A 19,600-nucleotide genomic window follows, 5' to 3' on the forward strand; every position below is an offset into this window, starting at 1 on the left:
CATTGTAGGACCTTAGAATCCTTTCATATACCTAAAATTGATGAAATAATGTAGTTAAACATGTAAAAATGAATGTGATAAAGTTAAAACAAGTAATGCTTATTACCTAAACAGATAAAAAGTATGATTGTACCAGCTTAATTTAGAGTCAGTATTTGATTCATGTTAATAACTCTTTCCAGCTACTGAGAAATGTTTGTGTATTTATGCACAAGTGTAATCTACTACCAGTTATCTAGTAGCCTATCTGCTAATAGACAGCAGTGAGTTGCAGGCTGGTTTGTTTCAGCACAGAAGAACACAGTTTATTGATGGACAGCAGAGTGAAGTAAATGTATTTTATTATAGAGCTGTCTGTAACCAAACTAGATCCCCAAAGCCAACTAACGTTCTTACCTAATAATCTCACTTTGTTCATTGTTGTTTTTTAGGCAAAATGTGATTGTGTACTTAATGAATGGAACAATTTAGTTAAAAATAGGTGGACCTTTTTTTTTTTGCAGCGTGTTGGCGCCGCCTCCGTTATGCGCGTAAAGACGCATTAAGAAGTGGCACAGCAACTGATAATCCAGACAGGACGTGCCTTTAGTTACAGCACAACCTTCCACTGATGGTGAGGAGAGACACACAGAGAGAGACAGACAGAGCTGGTGGATCAGCTCAGCTTTGCTTTTGTTTTTAACTCATCAGAATTGTGTTCCGTTTTCCTCTCGCGCGCCCTTGTTGCAGACTAAACGTTTTTCAGCAGCTTGTAAACTTGTGTTGAGATGGTTTGTTTCTTCCTGACGCCGAGGTTATTAATGGGATTTCTCTCTCCCCTGTATCACCTGAGGACAGTGTGACAGTGAACCGCGGTGCGGCTGCAGGCTGGATGGACATGTCTCCACAGCAGCAACAGGACAGCCTCAGCCGGGGCGCACAGCAAGAAAACAGACGGGTAAGTTTATCCAATCTCCATCCATGTTCATGTTTATGTTTGTTTATTCATGATAATAGTAGCAGAAATGCGCAGAATTCCTTTAAATAGTTGGTGTTTTTTGTGTTGAATTTAACGTGAAAAACGAGACAGTTTATCATATAAGAGTGCATTCATTTTAATCTTTTTAGCTCCTTTATAAGCAGTTGAAAATATGGATGCGTTTCCCCAAATGTAGCCTAGATGAGTTAATTGTAAACGGATGAGTGGTTAGTGCTTTTATTTCAAGCATAGGAAATGAACCAGACCATAATAACCAACTGTAGGCGTGTTTGGAAATAGTAGGACTGCGTTAATTAAGGTGATTGTAAAGTAACTACAGACCGATGACCGACAGATAGTGTACCAACAGTATGACGGTCATAACGCAGGAAACACGCGCTAATTATTGCTGATTAATAGCAAAACATTAAATTAACACAAATTTTGGTAGTTTGTCATTTAAACCCTATTTAAAATTCAATCAAACTCATTTGATCTAATATCATTTATAAGCACTTTAAACACGTCATAAACGGTTTATACCAATGTGAGCAGGTACTGTTAATAATAAATAATAAAGTCCTCAAGAAGCAGCTGTTACTGCCGAATAAGCAATAATGAATGCTAGGTCTCATGATACAACAGTTATTATAACCTTATATAATGAGTCTAATTAGTTGATGAAATGTCTTATCAAGGAGTATTTGATCATGTGTCTAATATTAGAGTTGATACAAAGAATTGATTAGTTGGTTGACCAAAAATAAATAATTAATTAATTAATAATAAATAGGTAAATATTTTGATATTCACTTAAACGTTTATGTAATGTATTTTTTATTATTGTTTCCATATGATAATAGATAATAATAGACTTTATTTATATAGCACTTTTTTAAACAATGTTACAAAGTACTTTACAAAAGGAAATAAAAAAACACACGGCAGATAAAAACAAGGCAACTAGGAGCACAGAGGTAAAGACATAGGCCCAGAAGTAATGGTACATGATGTTTAAAATAATAATAATAAAATGCATGGAAGAAAAAACTGCATGTTAGTTGCATCTCTGAAGCATATATCATGATATATTATGTAAAGCAATGCTGTGTTATCAAGCAGTCATTAACTGTTTATACATCAGTGGTGGATGCTATGAGGGGATTGTAGACAAAATAATAATTCACTTATATAAGACATGTATATTGCTATAAAATGTCATTATCTTTGCTCTCATGTCAGTATAAATCAGTAAACAGGCTTAGCCTCCACTGTAGTTAAACCCTGAACCTTCACCACTAAAAGGTCAACTCATTTTAATACTTTGAACAAATGATTGGTGTATGTTACTATGTAATCATATATGTGAATTAATAATTCATACATATGATCATAACTGTCTAAAGTTATCTGCACTGAGAACTTGAGCTTATTTCAATAATCAATAGTTTCAGTTGATTTTCTAGTTTTGTTTAGTATCCGACTAATGTCAGTCTGCTGGTTATCAGCTGTATGAAGTCATGGTGATGTGCACAGGCTGCAGTGTGTTCTGTGTCCTTGTTTTCATTCATGATTAATATAGCTTCTTCTTACCTGTGTGCTCTGATTTAAACAGATACACAAGTGTACCACATCACCAGTAAACCATTCATCTCACATACAGTGAGCAGTGGGGAGGTGCAGCTCCTCTTGTAATGATTCCCTCTACTGTTAATGAAAGCTTTATAACATCAGTGAGAATCAGATTGCATCATGGTCTGTGTTCTCCTCATCTTTCATCACTGCAACTGTGTGTCAGGTGTTGTTACTGGCCTGATCCACACCATTACAAACTGTAATTACATCACTTCTACAATAGTTTCCACTTTAAATGCATTTTAAAGATAGATGAACTTGAATTCGATGAAACTTTGTTCTTTTAGTGAAAAGTTTCATTGTGCTTTTAAAAGTGTGAAGCCGGCACCTGCTGACCTTACGATGGTCTGGAAACACTTTGACTTCTCTCTAAATGTGCTTTGTGTTGTAATGTTGGAGCTGATCTGCTGTTTGTCAATACACTTGTTTCCCTGCAGAAAAGCCATATCTCCATGTGATCTTATGTGAGTTTATTTTTAGGACTGAAAGCTAACATTGTAATGTTGTAGCTGGGGGTGTAAGGAATGTTTCACCGGCCTGTGACCCGACTAAACCAATGATATTATATTGTGAAATGTCAGAAATGTTTAGGCTTGGACGGAGGTTGTAGAGTAGAGCGGGATTGATCTTTCCAGACAGATTGCTGAATGACGTCGGTCGGTTGGTCTAGACTCAAGTTTCTCAACAGCTATTGGATGGATTGCCATGACATTTTTTTGCAGACATTCATGATCCCCAGAGGATGAGGATTTCCTGTTGCGCCATCACGAAGCTGACATTTGTGGTTTTGAGTGAGATGTTGTAAGAACTATTGGATGGATTCATTTTGTACACAGATTTCTGTTCCTATCAGGATGGATTGCAATAACTTCTTTGAGTTTTGCGTAGCACAATGCTAACCTCCACTTGGCTTTGTGTTTAATGTTAACTAGCATGTCAGCATGCTAAAATGCTAAGCTAAGATGGTGAACATGCTCAATGCTGTCATAATTGGTTCTAGATGAAACAAAGGCTGTCTTTTGTCAACCTGTTTGAACTCAGATTCTTTCAGGCATTAAAGAAGTAGATGAAGTCAGTCTTTATCTTCATGATGGAGCTGAACTGTTTAATCTACACTGGCTTTTTCCCATAGTTACAGTAGTTACACTTTGACTTCCAGGCTGCCATTAATTACATCATTTCAAGGGAACATGTCTGCAATCGGATATTCAGGTTTATTCACATAAGGCTTCTACAATCTGGATAATAAAGATCCTGACAATTAAAACCTGCCTCTGCATTAAAAGTTGAATGATAAAAGTTGATAAAAGGTCTATACAGTAATAGAGCAGATTTACTACAAACCAAAACATGTAATTACCATTTAAAACAAAACCATCTTTAAAAGTTACCTCGTCATAACCTAGCCACCTCTTCACCCCCCCCCCCCCCCCCCCCCCCCCCCCTGGTGAGAACAACCATAATAAACAGCATTAGCCGACCGTTCACAATGACAGCGTGTTAATCTGACATACAATGAAAGAACTGTGCTTATGTAATGCTTGTTTGTCACGCTGCTTCACACTCATAAATCCCCTCCACAATTAGATGAAATGCAACTTTAATGATCCTCGTGGGGAAACAAGGATAAGAGGATCCAGCCAAGAGAAATAGGATCCCAATATAGCCATATGCAATGGGAACAGTGGGATGGCGAAGTGTTATGAATGGGATTTAATGTTGAACCAAATCAATCACTTTTTTTTGGTCTTAAATTAAGACGTATGATGATAGATGAATTTCTAGTCTACTTTATATGCAAAGGTACATTTCTAACATACTTTATATGCAGAACGGTCATTTTTTACTGTGTTGTTGAGGCGTGAGAGAGGTCAGCAGTGTCATGGCAGAAACAGATAGAGGCTACTCTGTACTGAAGGTAATACAGCCTTAATATGTGTGCGCGCTGTTCCTCTTTGTCATTTTGGAGGCCACGGTCAGTGCCTCTGCCGTGATGAATGCGCTGAACATCAGGATGCTTATGTAATGAACGAGGAGAGTATAAACATGATGTAAGATGAGAGTGTACCTGTTCACCTCTCTCTGTGGGTTTGAGTCTTTTTACAGAGACTAACAGGAAAGAAGAGAATTGCTTAGTTAGTGTGGTATTTCTCCTATACTGTAGATACTTGTTTCTGTTCGGAGACAGATTAAAGCCTCTCTGGCTCTTAACTCAATTCTCAGTCTCTAAATGTATCCTTTATTTTGTTGTGTCGTCTCAATTAAACCTGGACGTCTTAATCTCTGTAATCTGGAAACAGGATGAATGTTCGTCTTAACAATTCTAAGAGTAGCCAAAAAAAAAGTAGATTGTAAAGTAGATTAAGGTAACCCTCTGTAACACCCTGTCATAGTTACATGCAGTCAAACAATGATTTAGATCTATTTTGAGAAGTCAAGCTCCTTTCTCAGCATTCTTTCTTTGTCTCTTTCAGAGGATGAAGTCTCAGAGTTATCGGCGTCAGTCCGCCCCGTCAATGGTCATCACAAAGGCTCTCAACAGGTCCAAGACTCTCTCCAGGTACTGTAAGAGTATATTTACATGTCAAATATCATCAAATTGACTAATTTAACAATAAATTGGAGGCAGCAATATGCTTGTATTTACTCCTGATTGAGCTCCTTATAGTACCTGATATATACTCCATAATATCAAGTTTAATAAATACGAGTGATCACAAAGTTCACATGAACCACAGTTGAACTTCACACAATAAAAAAATGTATTACTAATGAATGTATAATATTACTTTAATTATAATGTAATTGGAGACAAACAAATATAATACAGAGTGTAGAGTGCACTACTGGACATTATCGATACAGCTGATGTTTGAAATAAATGCATCCTATAAAAGTCCAATCAAATAAGAGTGCAGCTGTAGTGTATTGTAATTTTTCACTGCAGTTATTGTCAAGTATATATTTAGTTTTATTTTTAAAGAATTGATTTGATGCAGCTGTCTGAATATGTTTGTGAGTAATCATATATGTGGCATTTTTCTGCCATGGTGGAAGAACTCTTATTAAGTCTGCTGTTACTGGTGATTAGTCTTTAACTGTAATAATGAACAAGAAGCAGCACGATGAGCCTGAAGCTGCTAACCTGTGTTTGTGTTGTGAGTCTACCAGCAGTAGTTAGTGTTGACTGTCATCATGGTTATCAACAGCGTTCAACACGGTGACTCCGTTAGTTCTAACAACCTCACACTGCGTCCTAACATCGAGGTCACTGAGGTCAGGTCACTCTGACAAAACCCCCATACACACACACACACACACACACCTTGATGTGCTCACACACACACGTTTACATGCCCCAGGTGCAACACAGAGTGAGGTGTTGAATCCACTGGGATAGATAATCCTGCTGTAACCAGACTTATCAGAGGATCAGGCTTCTATTAATAGCCCTGTCTTTGACCATATGGATTGGGAAAGTGAGGAAGAAATAAACTCATTAAAAAGCTCCTGCAGAGGTTTAGCACCTGACTGAGCGGCACCCAGCAGCACCCAGCAGCACCCAGCAGCACCCAGCAGCACCCAGCAGCCTCACACCCTGCTCTCAGAGAGCCGGAGTGTTTACAGCTCTCCACCAAGCTGCTCACATTGAAGTGTGGTCCCTTACAGTCAATCCCATTCATCAACAAGTTCCCTCTTCACATTCTTACCCAGGAGAATCATGATTTTAAGGATGTTAGTGCTCATGTTCTGTGACTTTAGATATGGCCTGACCCGGCACTGCACTCAGCTCTCATAATCACCAATGACTTAAAATTGCATAATACTATTTACATAATGAAGAGTGCAAGTAACCTTTTGATCTCTTATCGCTCTGTACTGAATGCAAAACACAAGCCGATCATGCAAAATGAATGTGTGTCGGTACTGCTGTATGTGAGGCTGGAGGATATTAAGCTGCTGCACTGATGCACAGTGGTGAGTCTGTGGTGATAGGGACAGGAGGGAGGAGGAGGAGGAAGAGGAGGAGGGGAGGGGAGTCATTTTTGCACACCTCCAAATCCTTGAAACGGAGGCCCGAGCTATTAGAGGGAGAGACGGAGAGCTGAAGTGAATAATGTAATAAAAGAACCACTGACCACCCATCATAACAAACATGAGCTGACTCGCTTAGTTTCTGCTCTCATTGGGACGTCCAACATGGAGTCAGAACCTCAAACATCTCCTCATAGATATGAGTTAGCTGCTGCTCAGCATTACCACTCAGTCACGCTGTCAGGAAAGTAAGTTAGTGCGTTAGATAAGACGTGAGAGTTACTTTGGGACAGTAGAAAAGGAGGCATGAGTCTTTCAGAAGTTAGAGAGAAAATATGTTTGTTTTCTTTCCATTACGTACATTCAGCTCGTTCTCCCTTTTTGAACAAAACAGTATGTTAGCTGACATGTATCCCCTTCCAAAAAATGATCCAGACATCGTGATAGTTCCTCCCTTGACCTGTTACGTGTGAAGTCTTCCAGCTCTGCCTAGCTACTATTTACATATTGAAATCCAGTCACAAAGACTCATAAATCAGATGATTATCTGATTGCTTGTTAATGCCAGGTGTTCTTCTCTGCTTTAGTAATACAAGAAACGACACCTGACATGGTCCTTGACCCTGTGTTTGGATTCTAGGGAGAACTTCCTGCTTCCTGTGTGTCCAGAGACCTGCCCATTGGTCCAGTCCTTCCTGACCAGCCCTGATAGGTCCTTTCTTCTCCACGGACACGCTCAGCTGAAGACGGGGATGCAGACTCAGGACAGACACCTCTTCATGTTCAACGACATACTGGTCATTGCCAAAGCCAAGTAAGTGTTTGTGTTTGTGTGTGTGTGTGTGTGTGTGTGTGTGTGTGTGTGTATTTTTATCCTTGTGCTGAGCAGTTTAGCAACATTCTGCTCCTTGTGTATTTCAGTGGTAACCCAGGTTAATTCTTGGATTTGAGGTTAATCTTACTGTATTTTAGTGTTAGGTGCATTCACACTCATGGTTGTGTCTTTGTGTTTTTAGGTCAGCCAACCACTTCAAGCAGAAGGCTCAGGTGTGTGTGTGCGAGATGTGGACGGCACACTGCATGGAGGAGGTGTGCGAGGGAAGCACAAACCAGGAGAGAAGCTTCGTCATGGGATGGCCCACCTACAACTGTGTCGCTACGTTTAGGTAACACACACACACACACACACACACACACACACATCTACTGATAACCTGTAAACACAAAACGACTGCTGTCATGATGCTGTCTGTTCCAGCTGTTTTGTTGATGCTCACGTTGACGTTGATGCTTCTTATCTAATTTTTGGAGGGATTGTGAATACATTCAGTCTATACTAACATTAGTTACTGTTAGAGGCAGAGACATAATGTTAAAGATATGAGTCAAGCTGCTCAATCAACCTCTAAAGAAGACACTGTGTTTGAAGCAGTTCAGATCATATGATGTAATGTAATCATTGTGCAGATGTTTGCAGTTTGTTAAATAGGTTTAAACAATAATGAGTTGATTTTGTTGCTTTTACTGTTTTGAACACGACTCATATATTTAAAAAAAAAAAAAAAAGTATTTATTTTAGTTAGTTGCTGATCATCATAGTTTTCAGTAGTGAAATTAACACTGAATTCAACACACACACAAATATTTACACATGTTATGTGTTAAATGTATTAAAACACACTAATACTTTTGGGCTTCAAGGTAAACACAACCTCAACAACAGCTTATAATGATGCTGATTTTATTGTAATCACATTTGTTTTACACCACAGTCTATAGTAGTTTTGACCTGGCCTGAATCTGATGAGACATGAGCTCACATTCCCTCTGCTTTACGTCACAGGCTGTAAGATGTTTCAGCAGTAAACATGTTGCTGATGCTGCCAGAGGTGTAAACTTGACCTTAAACACACATGCTGAGACATAAGTGCTTGTACAGAGGCTCCATTCACAGTCAAGCACACATTTTCACCATGCAAATAAATAAAACCTCAGGCCACACTGTTAAAAATCAACCGACTCATTGTAAAGACAGCAAATATGTGTTCATATCCAGTCAGAATTCCTCATTAAAAAGCTTTAAAAATAAATGAACCGCACAATGACCGCCAGTTGAGAAATAGTGTGTTATGACTCACTCATTCATGCTCAGGAACACACGCTGAGTATACTGACCCGACTTCTTATGTTTCCTCTCAGCTCAACAGAACAGAAGGAGAAATGGCTCTCTCTCCTCAAAAGGTAAACTCTGAATCCTGCATCAACATGAAGTGTGTGTGTGTGTGTGTGTGTGTGTGTGTGTGTGTGTGTGTGTGTGTGTGTGAGAGAGAGACATAAACATCTCACATGTGGTCCTCCATCTTTACTTTCTCTGCAGTCGCATTAAAGAAGAGAAGGAGAATGAAGAGCCTAAAACTATTCCTCTCAGAGTGTACGGGAAGGGAATCAATACATTTGCTGTTGTAAGTTTACACTGATGTTTTTCAGATTGTATGAGTCTGTGATGTGAAGTCCTGTTGATTCTGTAGCATGTATAAACCCACTGTGTGTTTCTGCTCATCAGACCAAGACGCTTCCTGTCAGCAACTCAGATTCAACCAATGAGGTGGTCCGACTGGCTCTGCAGCAGTTTGGCGTCATAGTGAGTAACAAAGCTATTCTACTTTCATTGATTAATGGTGTTTATGAGTCTATGTGATGAGAATATGGACCTGATGACTGATGCTCCAGTATGTCACACACTTAAAATGAAACATGTCACTAGTAAGTGAAGGCTACAGATACAATAGATGTGTTCTTTCCAGGCTGAGACTAATAGAGGAGTAATTAGAACCCCCACTGTGCAGCTGTAGAGGACACATATTGATTCAGGCTGCCTGATATGATTAGAACGGAAAATATGAAAATAATTAAATATGAAATCAATGTTGACAAAGTTGCTGATAATGTGTAATGGCTAATTTAACATCTGGCCAAGTGATAACAGTGTAAAATGAGCCATTAAGATTGAAAACACTCCCAATCATTTTTTATTTTATTCATGAATAAACTCCACAAACACTGCAGTTATTCTTGTTTCTCTCAGGCAGTTTCCCAAATAAACAGTGTTAAAATAGGGAAAAATAATAATATCAGTTTTGCTGTTTCCGTAGCAACCAGACATCACTTCTACTGTGTCATCAGATCAGCCGTTTACAAATTGTCCCCATAAGATCCACCTGTACCTCTTCTCTACTCTGAGACTCATTTAAGGGAACTTCCTTGATGACGTCAGACCTGGATTCATTTCAGGATCACAGTCCAGATGAGAGGAAGTGAGCACAGGAAGAAGCAGAATTAGCATATTGGAAAGATCAGCTTCACCAACAGTTTGTTACCAACCAGCCCAAACACACAGAGAGCAACGAAGTCCCTGTAGACTGTCAGCTGACACACGACATGAGAAACATTGAAAGAGAATAGTTTTCTTTGTCATGTCTCAGCTTCCTTAAACATCTGTCTTTAGGGATTCTTGTTCTGAGGTTTTATAAAGTTCCCTCATTATTTCTGTCTCTATTTTTGCACAGGGGAACGTGAAAGATTACCAGCTGTGGGTCATCTCCAAGAGGGACAACACTCCCTATCCTCTCATCGGTCAGTGACTCATGAACACATTTGTTCTTTAGAAGCACAAACATGTGTTTTAAGAAACTCTGGCATTCACCCATTTTGTCTTTAAAATACAAATTCAATTGAAGAGTGGTCCATACTTGTATGAGTCATGTATGACTTTGTCCTTCATAAGTCTTTAATCTGAATGAGTTTTCTATAATTTGATAGGGAGACCATAGCAGATCATTATCATTGTGGTTTATTTACTGAGGGTTTTACTTCTCAGTATCTCTGCAGCTCTCTATCCAGTATCATCATCATCATCATCATCACCTACTGTAGGCTACAATATTATCTCTCCTTCTTTTTGTGAATCTAACTTCTAACACTTAAAAAAGAAAAAGGTCAAAGAAAGAATGAAAAGATTAAAGATAAGAATACAAGAATATGATGCAGACATTCTCCAAACATGCAGAAAGAGTTTCCTGAACAAGCTGTGTGATTCAGTGACTTCACCTCAACACAGTCTCACATAAACACTTCTTTATACTTGTGTGTCGCTCTCTCTCTCTCTCTCTCTCTCTCTCTCTCTCTCTCTCTCTCTGGAGGGCATAAACCCATGAGCCCCGACACATTGGTGAGAGGTTATTTTAGACACACTGCTACCATTTATTCCCAGAGAGGAGTGTGTGTTAGTGTGACGGAGCTCCCTGTAGCGAGGAATGTCAGGGGTCACGGCCGACAACATGTAATAACATGAAGTTACGGTCGCCGTCGATGCTTAACAATAATTTCCACTACTCTGTTCTTCTCCCTCTCAGGTCACGAGTATCCCTTCAGCATCCAGATGAGTCACGTGAGGAACACGTCGTCTCAGGGAGGCGGAGGGGACGCGGCAGCTTCGCCAGCGGACAGGCAGAAGGCCATGCAGGTGGAGCAGCTGCAGGTGTACAAGCAGTGTCAGTTCATCCTGAAGCCCCGCCCCGTCGAGACGCTCCAACACGTGTTTGCAGGTGAGATCATCTGCTCAGTCATCACACCTCAACTCACAGGTGGAAGGAGAGTCGATCGTCTTTCTTTCAGCGACAAGGAAGATGGTAGGCGGGCAGACTTGGACTGTTGTCTGAATGAGTAAACACTGATTTATTCAGTCATCTCCCCTTAAATACACCCTCCATTCAATTCCCTTTTAACAATTGGCACGTAACAATGTTACTTGTATCAGTCAACATCGTTAATCACACATCATTCCCAACACTATCTTTATAAAGCAGAACAAGAATAAATCATAAAGATCTTTATTAAAGTCACAACTAAACCCAATAAATAATAATTAAGCTTAATACTTAGCTGTGTTTTACTTTAACCAAAAGTTTGCTGAATGTGAACTGTAACCAAATATAATGCAAAACACAACAAAGCTGGGATAGTATGCCAGTATCCTGGGATCTTAAAAGGTGTTAAAGTATCACATTTAATTATTCAAATGTCATACTACGTCTTAAGTTACATTTAGTTAGGTCTTAAATATGTACTTTAATTTACTGCTTCCTTCTTGGCTTTTTTTCTATTTGTATTTTTTTGAAATGTTTTTAGAGAAATGCATTGGTGGGTTTCACAGTTAGTTCAGTGTGTTTTAGATCTTTGTGAAGGATCTAGGTATAACTATGTCGAATTAAAAGTACAACTGAGACCTTACAGTACAGTCAGCCTGATCCGGAAAGACTTTGGTTAACTTTAAAGTTTGTCTTGAATCTAGCAGCTGGACATTATAATGTGGCAGTCAGGTTTACTGCAGTGTTTCCCATTATTTATACAGACTGTGGTGGCTGGTGGTGGAGGTTCAGCAGTATTTTATATGTTCATAAGTAATTAACTAGTCGAACTTAGATAATCAGTTTGAAAGTCATTCCGGGACTATGATTTTCCTTACTTTTTTGTACTTTGTGTAGTTCTTAAAAAGTCTTAAATTGAACTTGTTCAAACCTGCAGAAACCCTGGAATGAATCTGCTTACGATTACTGATAAAGTAATGGTTTAACAAACAATCAACGAGAATATTGAAATGAAACAAATAGCTTGTGTTAATGTTGAAAAACGGTGACGTTGTCACAGTGGTTTTTAAGATCCAAATTGATGAGTTTAGTGTAAATAAAATGAGGATTATTGAGCACGTATCCTCCTTTGTTGTCTTTTTAGATTTCCCTCAGAAGTCGTTTAAAAGGCGGCGTTCACTCATCACCTGGGCCTTCTGGAGAGGATCCTCCCCTCACCTCAACGAGCTGTCCCTCGCCGGCAACGCTCGTGGCTGCTTGTTCAACCATCCGCTCAGCAGTGTGTGTCTGGAGGACGCTCTGCCAAAGCCAGTGATGGTGAGCATACACAGTAACACAATAACACAATAACACAGCAGGAAGTTAGAGTTACCGCCTCCATTTGTTGCTCAAGTATTGAGAGTGATTCATTTCTCAAATGAAAACATAAAAAAACTGTGCATTAGAATATTTTGGCTACTGATGGCAATCCCATCATGCTATGCATCTACACATTTATTCTGTGTTCTCCTTTTGAGATAAAGTGTAAAAACCAAAAGGAATAAATGTATATATAATTGTGTTTGATTTTGTGATTCTCCCTGACCAGGACATGCTGACGTTTCTGTACAACGAGGGACCCTGGACTCGGGGGATCTTCCGGCGGCCTGCGGGGGCTCGGGCAGTCAGGGAGCTGAGGGAGACTCTGGACGCCGGAGTGTTTCAGCTTCCTCTGACACGAGACCACGTCTTCATCATAGCTGGAGTGTTTAAGGTATCAGTGTGTGTGTGTGTATGAAAAGCTGCAAGCTTTATCTCACATTCAGATGGAACTGTCCTACCAGCATCATGGTCAAACGGTCTTTGGTTGTGTGTGTGTGTGTGTGTGTGTGTGTGTGTGTGTGTGTGTGTGTGTGTGTGTGTGTGTGTGTGTGTGTGTGTGTGTGTGTGTGTGTGTGTGTGTGTGTGTGTGTGTGTGTGTGTGTGTGTGTGTGTGTGTGTGTGTGTGTGTGTGTGTGTGTGTGGTGGTGTGTTCATGCTTGTGTGCATACATCATGTGTTAGTACTTCATCGACCCATATCTGTAACCTCATATTTAATCTGCTCCTATCCTCCTCATCCTCAGTGTGACAGGCTATAAGCTACGTTAGCAGGACAAGCTGTTCACACCAGAGCAGCCTAGACTGTAATCTGGATCTCTTCATGAAGAGATCCAGATTACATTAACATCATCTTTACACACCAGCACACGTGTTAGTGTTAATGACAATATGATAACCTTACATCATTTTACTAAACCACAACAGAGAAATAAACAATCATTTGTGTCATTTCTTTTTTCATAATGCTACACTGGGCCGATCTGCTGATGCGTGCATGTTTTCAGGACTTCCTGCGCAGCATCCCGGGCAGCTTGTTGTGCTCTGAGCTGCATGAAGAATGGATGGATGTGCTGGATGAAGAAGATGAGGAGGAAGAACAGGTGCAGGACGTAAAAAGGTAACATGCCTTGTACTTCTACTGTTCACTATTGTAAGATGTCTAAGAAAGAATATGACTTGGATGGTAAAATAAGTGGAGAGGTGGATGATGCTGATTCTCTATGTTTACTATTGGCACTTAAGTCTTTCTAAAATCCACTAACAAGTTTGCAGACATATACTGTACACACAAACAAAGTAAATCAGCTTATATCGATCAGATAACTGGAGTCGTTGCTCTCTTTCTGCAGGACGATTTGTCGGCTGCCCAAACACAACAGCCTGTTGCTGCGCTACCTGTTGGCCATGCTGCAGGGCATCGAGAGCCACGCCCAGGAGAATCAGATGACCAGTTTTAATTTAGCCGTGTGCATCGCTCCCAGCATGCTCTGGCCTCCCGGAGAACCTTGCAGCCCCGAAGTGGAGGGCGAAGGTGCAAAGAAGGTAAGAAAGGGAGGTGGAGGTGGAGGTGAGAAAAATAGCCACCTTTAAAAATGTGCAGCAGGATTATTATAACATTGCAACACAATTACATAAATCTGTCTAAGCCATCTCACTGCTCAGTAAGAAGTCTGTTAGTTTTGTCTGCAGCACAGAGGTTGACGTCTCACTTCACCTCCTGAACAGTATCTTCTGTGATTAGAACAACTTCCACTCCATTTTTTTAATGAGACCTTTTGAGAGAAAAGTTATTGTTTAAGAACATAAAGATGTCAGCTTGTTAGGAGTGAAGCTGAGCTGCCTAAAGTGTCAACTGAATGTTGTTTGTGGAACAAGATATTTGTTTGTTTGTGTGTGTGTGTGTGTGTGTGTGTGTGTGTGTGTGTGTGTGTGTGTGTGTGTGTGTGTGTGTGTGTGTGTGTGTGTGTGTGTGTGTGTGTGTGTGTGTGTGTGTGTGTGTGTGTGTGTGTGTGTGTGTGTGTGTGTGTGTGTGTGTGTGTGTGTGTGTGTGTGTGTGTGTGTGTGTGTGTGTGTGTGTGTGTGTGTGTGTGTGTGTGTGTGTGTGTGTGTTAATACCTGTTAATCAGTGTAAACAATCGAGCTTCTCACACAAGAATGTTTCAAATCAGCTTTATAAAAAAAAGAACAAACATGTAGTTTTAGAACAAGTGTTTGAAATGTGACGGGACGGGAACAAAACCAAGTAGATAACGAGTAATGTCTGCTGTTACACTGTTGATTTATTTGAAGCTCCGTTGTTCCTGGTTGAATATGGGTCTTAATGTCTTTGCTCTTCTCCTCTGCTGCAGGTTTGTGAGTTGGTGAAGTTCATGATTGAACACTGTGAGCAGATTGTGGGAGAGGACCCCTCCTCTCTGTTTGGAGGACCGCCACAAAGACTCAACACTGAGGAGATGGAATCAGGTATGATATATATCTCTGTTTAAGTCACATTTTAACACATCCACTGTGTGGTAATGCTGTATTGCTAGATTAGATGTATTCACGTTGGAAAAGAAAACAGATTGAAATAGTACTTATGTCAGATGGGCAAAAAAACAATTGTATAGTCCTTTATAATATGACCTTTTTAGTAGGAGCATACCATATATTGTGTAGATGAATTGAAGTCCTTAGTACATGTTTTATTTGTGTCATCCTCTTCTCCTTTGTTGTCCTGCGTGTCCTCCCTCTGCTCCACAGATCCCTGGATTTACCATCTGACCGACTCGTCCTACGACGAGTTGGACAACAGCAGCGGAGGCTCACCGGGATTCTGCAACAGGAGACGCGTTCCATCCAAACCTCTACAAGGCAGCTACGACTCCATCCTCACCTTCAGTGACTACGACCAAGACAACGACCCAGACAGACGCCACGCCAAAACTATGTTAAGCCCGCTGGGGAGAAGCAGGGGACCGGACCCAGACATCTCCAGTCCAGACTTAACCACAGACAACTCCAGCATGGATCGCCTGTCCCTGGACGGTCGGCACAGACCGCGGCGGCGCTCAGAGCCGGCCATAGCGTACTTGAGCAAGCTTCAGCCGCGTATTTCAAGAACAGCCGACGAGGATAACGACGGCGAAGACGTTTCCGGTAAGCCCGGCAGTCACACGGACTTCAGAGGTCGGGACAGGAGAGGCGGAGGCGAGTATGGGTTAAACCTGCTCAGAGGGAGGTCAGCAGATCTGGAGGCAAGCTGCTCCAGCCTCTCCTCTGACCCCATCTCCCCCGCACCCACCCGCTCCTCCCTGGACTCCCTGGACTCCCTCTACAGCGACCAAGCCGGGGCAACCGGGCGAGGGCTTAACCCACCTAAGACACATGTGCCCTCATCATCCTTCTCTGTAAGCTCCGCTCTGACCTCCGCTGGACTCACAGACTCTCAACCTAAAGAATCAGTCAACCGGGGGACGTTAAAAGGCTGCAGGGGCCTCCACCCAAACTCCTGGCTGAAGAAAGACCGCAGACTGTCACTAACACAGCAAGACAACTTGGAGAAGGAGAAGGAGAAAGAGGAAGAGGACAAGACCGGGGTGAGTAAAAGATGTACCTTATTACATCAGACTGCAGCTGTAGATTATATTAAACACTCATCTAATGAGGATTTAAAGAGGTATGATCAACATTTTCATAGTTGTTGAAATTCAGTTAACTATTTGACTTTTAGTTATATTATCAAACATGAATTGATTGAAGCTTCTTAAATGTTAAGATTTGCTGCTTTTGTGAGTACTTTTTAATCAATACAACATTTCAGTAAGTGACTTTCAGGTTTATGCCGACAGATGGAAATGTACTTGAATAAAAAAGTTTCATTAATGGCAACAGGCTGCATCTGAACTCCTCACTTTAACTCAAAGTATAAATCAGTAAGCAGAAAATGTATCACTGTAAACACTAGAAAGTATATTATTTTCTAATGTCAGATATTTACTGTCTCATGATTATTGAGCTGATCATTGTGATTTTAATATGTTCAATATATTATTGTGGTTATTATAGTGATTTATACTTAGTGGAAGTGAGGATGAGTTCAGGTGCAGTCTGTTGTCACTAATGAAATGCCTTTTGTATCTAACATGTACACTCACTGGAGTCTTTATTAGGTACACCTGTGTAATTTAATTCAATCCAATACGTTTATATTTAGGAGACGCTTTTATCCAAAGGAGACAAAGTTGTTTAGAGGCTATTGATATTGCCTTCCACCCACGGTCCTCCCGAGCAGTTGTTTTGCGGGGTCTGCTGAACCTGGGCTTGTCAAAAACATCTCCAGTCTTTTGAAATCTTTTTCTTATTCTTTGTACTTGAAGCTGAGACACATTGAAGGTGTCAGCCACCTCAGCAGTGGATCTGGTTTTCAGTGTGTTGATAATCAATGCTTTGGTGTCAGGGTGAATTTTAGGCATGTTGTCAGAGGTCAAGTTGCAGTTGAGAATTATCTTACAGTGGGTGTGTATAAGGAGATCCCCAGCACACCACAGTGCTGGGGATCTTCTTATACACACCCACTGTAAGATAATTCTTTGATAACTTAACTTAACTTAACTTAACTTAACTTAACTTAACTTTAGTAACTTTTAAAGTAAGAGACCGAGAACAGAAGTAGTCGAACAGCTTTATTGAAGATGCGATGAACACGGCATACAACAAGGAAGACCCCCCTATTTATACTAGTGGTTTGGCACGTAGGTGTCCTTAGGCATCTCAAAAGTGGTCCAACTATTGACCTTTTGTGTGACTTGTTGTTGTCTTGTTTTACTATGATGCCACTACACCACTAATTGATTGATGAATGAATGATTGATCACAGATGAGGCTGTAATCGAGGATTGGGTGCATGAAGGCGCAAGACTTTAGTCTTTGCAAAAAGTGAGTCAGTGGGATTTACAATATGTGAATGTTAGAATGGTTTTCAGCAGTTTAGTTTAGTTTGGCACCAAAACATTATTTTAAAAGCCGTCGGGATTGAAATGAGCTATTTCTTGTAAACACAATTAGAGGCGCACTTACGATCGACTTGTACCCAAGCGCCAAGAATGTACGGGGAGAGAAAAGATAGAGAGGTTGGACCAGAGTGTAAACGGCGTTAGTGTCGTGGCCTTGTCGGTGTCCTTGCTCGGTTGACGTGCGCAGGTTAACGTGCCTTTACACAATTCCGCCTTCGCACAAGGACGGCTTAGCACCACGGCCGCTCCACGTCTGGTCCAGGTCTGCGCCAGATCTGCGCTTGAAAGCTGCGCTTTCACTTTGCCCGGTCCATAAGTACACGACCTCTAATTGAATTCCCCTGTTCCGCTATCTGCACTGATTGCACCACGCACGCACACACACACACACACACACACACACACTCAAACCGCCAATCCCAAGTTACAATACTACAGAGCACACGTGTGTAACTTGTGTTCTTTGTGCTAACAGGGAGGATCCGCTGACAAGACGACTACGCTTGGAAAACTTATCCTAGAAAAAGGAAAAACTGCTGAAAGGGGAGCAGAAAAAATCTTTGGCAACCAACTCAAGCCTAAAACCTGCAAAGCCTCAAAAGATACAGGAGGGGGTAACGCGAGGGGGAGACCTCGCAAAGAACCCACCAAGCCCCGCCTACTTAAGAAGGATAACGGCAGCCCCCCCTCCCACCACCGTTCTACCGGGAGCCTACATTTTCCCAAATCCCCCTGGTTCCTGTCCCCAGACTCTCCCCTGACTGTCAGGCAGCTGAGCGGGGGTGACGTCACCAACCAGAGGGGTGCATCAGAGGATGACGTGAACGACGTGAAGCAGCCGTCTCCGTCTCCGTCTCTGTTCTACAAGCAGAGCGGCCCTTCTCTGTCTCTGTTCAAACGACAGAAGTCGGCAGAAGAGACGCGCGACGCCAAGATCTACCAGCGGAGGGGGTCTGAACCCGCACAGCGGGTGGTGGACCGGGCCGCCACCCACACCCGGGCCAGGCTGCCCAGCGACCCGGGACTGAAGGTACCTGAGATGGATTCACAGGGAGGGACGTCAGAGTCTCGTTTCTGCCTCTCCCCCTACGCCACCAAAGCCGTGAGGGACTACTTCTCCTCTCACCCCAGCAGCAACCCCCAGAGCAGCCAGAAGGTGGCGCTGGCTGTGGTGGAGAGTCGCAAGGAGTGGCTGAGGAGATGCAGCGACCCCAAAGCAGAGCCAGACTTTGACCAGCTCCTGTTTGCTGAAGAATCCTACGTGTGATTACTGACAATACTGCAGCTGTCAACATGGTCCTCGTCACTACACTACACTACTTATTCTACTCACCTCCTTCAAACTGGCTGGCGTTCCATTACACCCTACAGTTAAGCACACTTTAAACTTTTGCTTTAGAGCTTCTTGCCATTGAGAATGACATTTTTGCTTCAAAGTCTGGATTTACACATGCAGAGAGATTCTTACTTTGCAGTTTTATCCTTGTAGAAATAACATTAATGCATAATTAAGTGTATATCTGATCTTGATCTAGATCTATGGGTTTTGTGTGAACAATGTCACTTGTGTTTTTTTTTTTTTTTTTTTTAAACTATCAGGCCAAAGTTGAAACCTGCCAATTAGAAACTACCTGGTTTTGCCTTTTTCTTTCTTCATTGTGAACAAATACAATCTCTTAATGACTGGTAGTTTATTTGAGCTTTCTACTCTTAAAGCTAAATGTTTAGTAATTCAAGTCTGATTTATGCTACAAACTGTGACAGTATCAGACTAACCACATTTACATTCTGTGCTTTCCTGCATTGACCTTTGATTAAAAGTTAACACTCAATAATTGACAGTTAAATATGGGACATAAGTGAGAATGTATTGTATATAACTGCCTGTAGTGAAATATAGATTAAGGTCATCTGATGATTCACTTTTTAGCCTTCTTATAGGAATGCTTCTCAACATCTGTGCATCTTTTG

At 41.2% G+C, this 19,600-nt stretch overlaps 1 protein-coding gene across 1 annotated transcript; it reads left to right on the forward strand.

Annotated features, from left to right (window-relative positions):
* The first annotated feature begins 877 nt into the window (after window positions 1-877).
* Window positions 878-18,896, forward strand: LOC134006572 (rho GTPase-activating protein 20-like). Its single transcript, XM_062445487.1, has 16 exons — window positions 878-937; window positions 5,068-5,153; window positions 7,269-7,442; window positions 7,645-7,794; window positions 8,828-8,869; window positions 9,006-9,090; window positions 9,192-9,269; window positions 10,195-10,261; window positions 11,041-11,271; window positions 12,419-12,591; window positions 12,863-13,027; window positions 13,640-13,752; window positions 13,985-14,177; window positions 14,984-15,115; window positions 15,272-16,213; window positions 18,105-18,896. Exons 1-16 carry the CDS (start codon window positions 878-880, stop codon window positions 18,894-18,896), a joined length of 3,483 nt encoding a protein of 1,160 aa, XP_062301471.1.
* The last annotated feature ends 704 nt before the right edge of the window (window positions 18,897-19,600 follow it).

This window comes from Scomber scombrus, chromosome 24 (genome assembly GCF_963691925.1).
Source record: "Scomber scombrus chromosome 24, fScoSco1.1, whole genome shotgun sequence".
Lineage (NCBI taxonomy): Eukaryota > Metazoa > Chordata > Actinopteri > Scombriformes > Scombridae > Scomber > Scomber scombrus.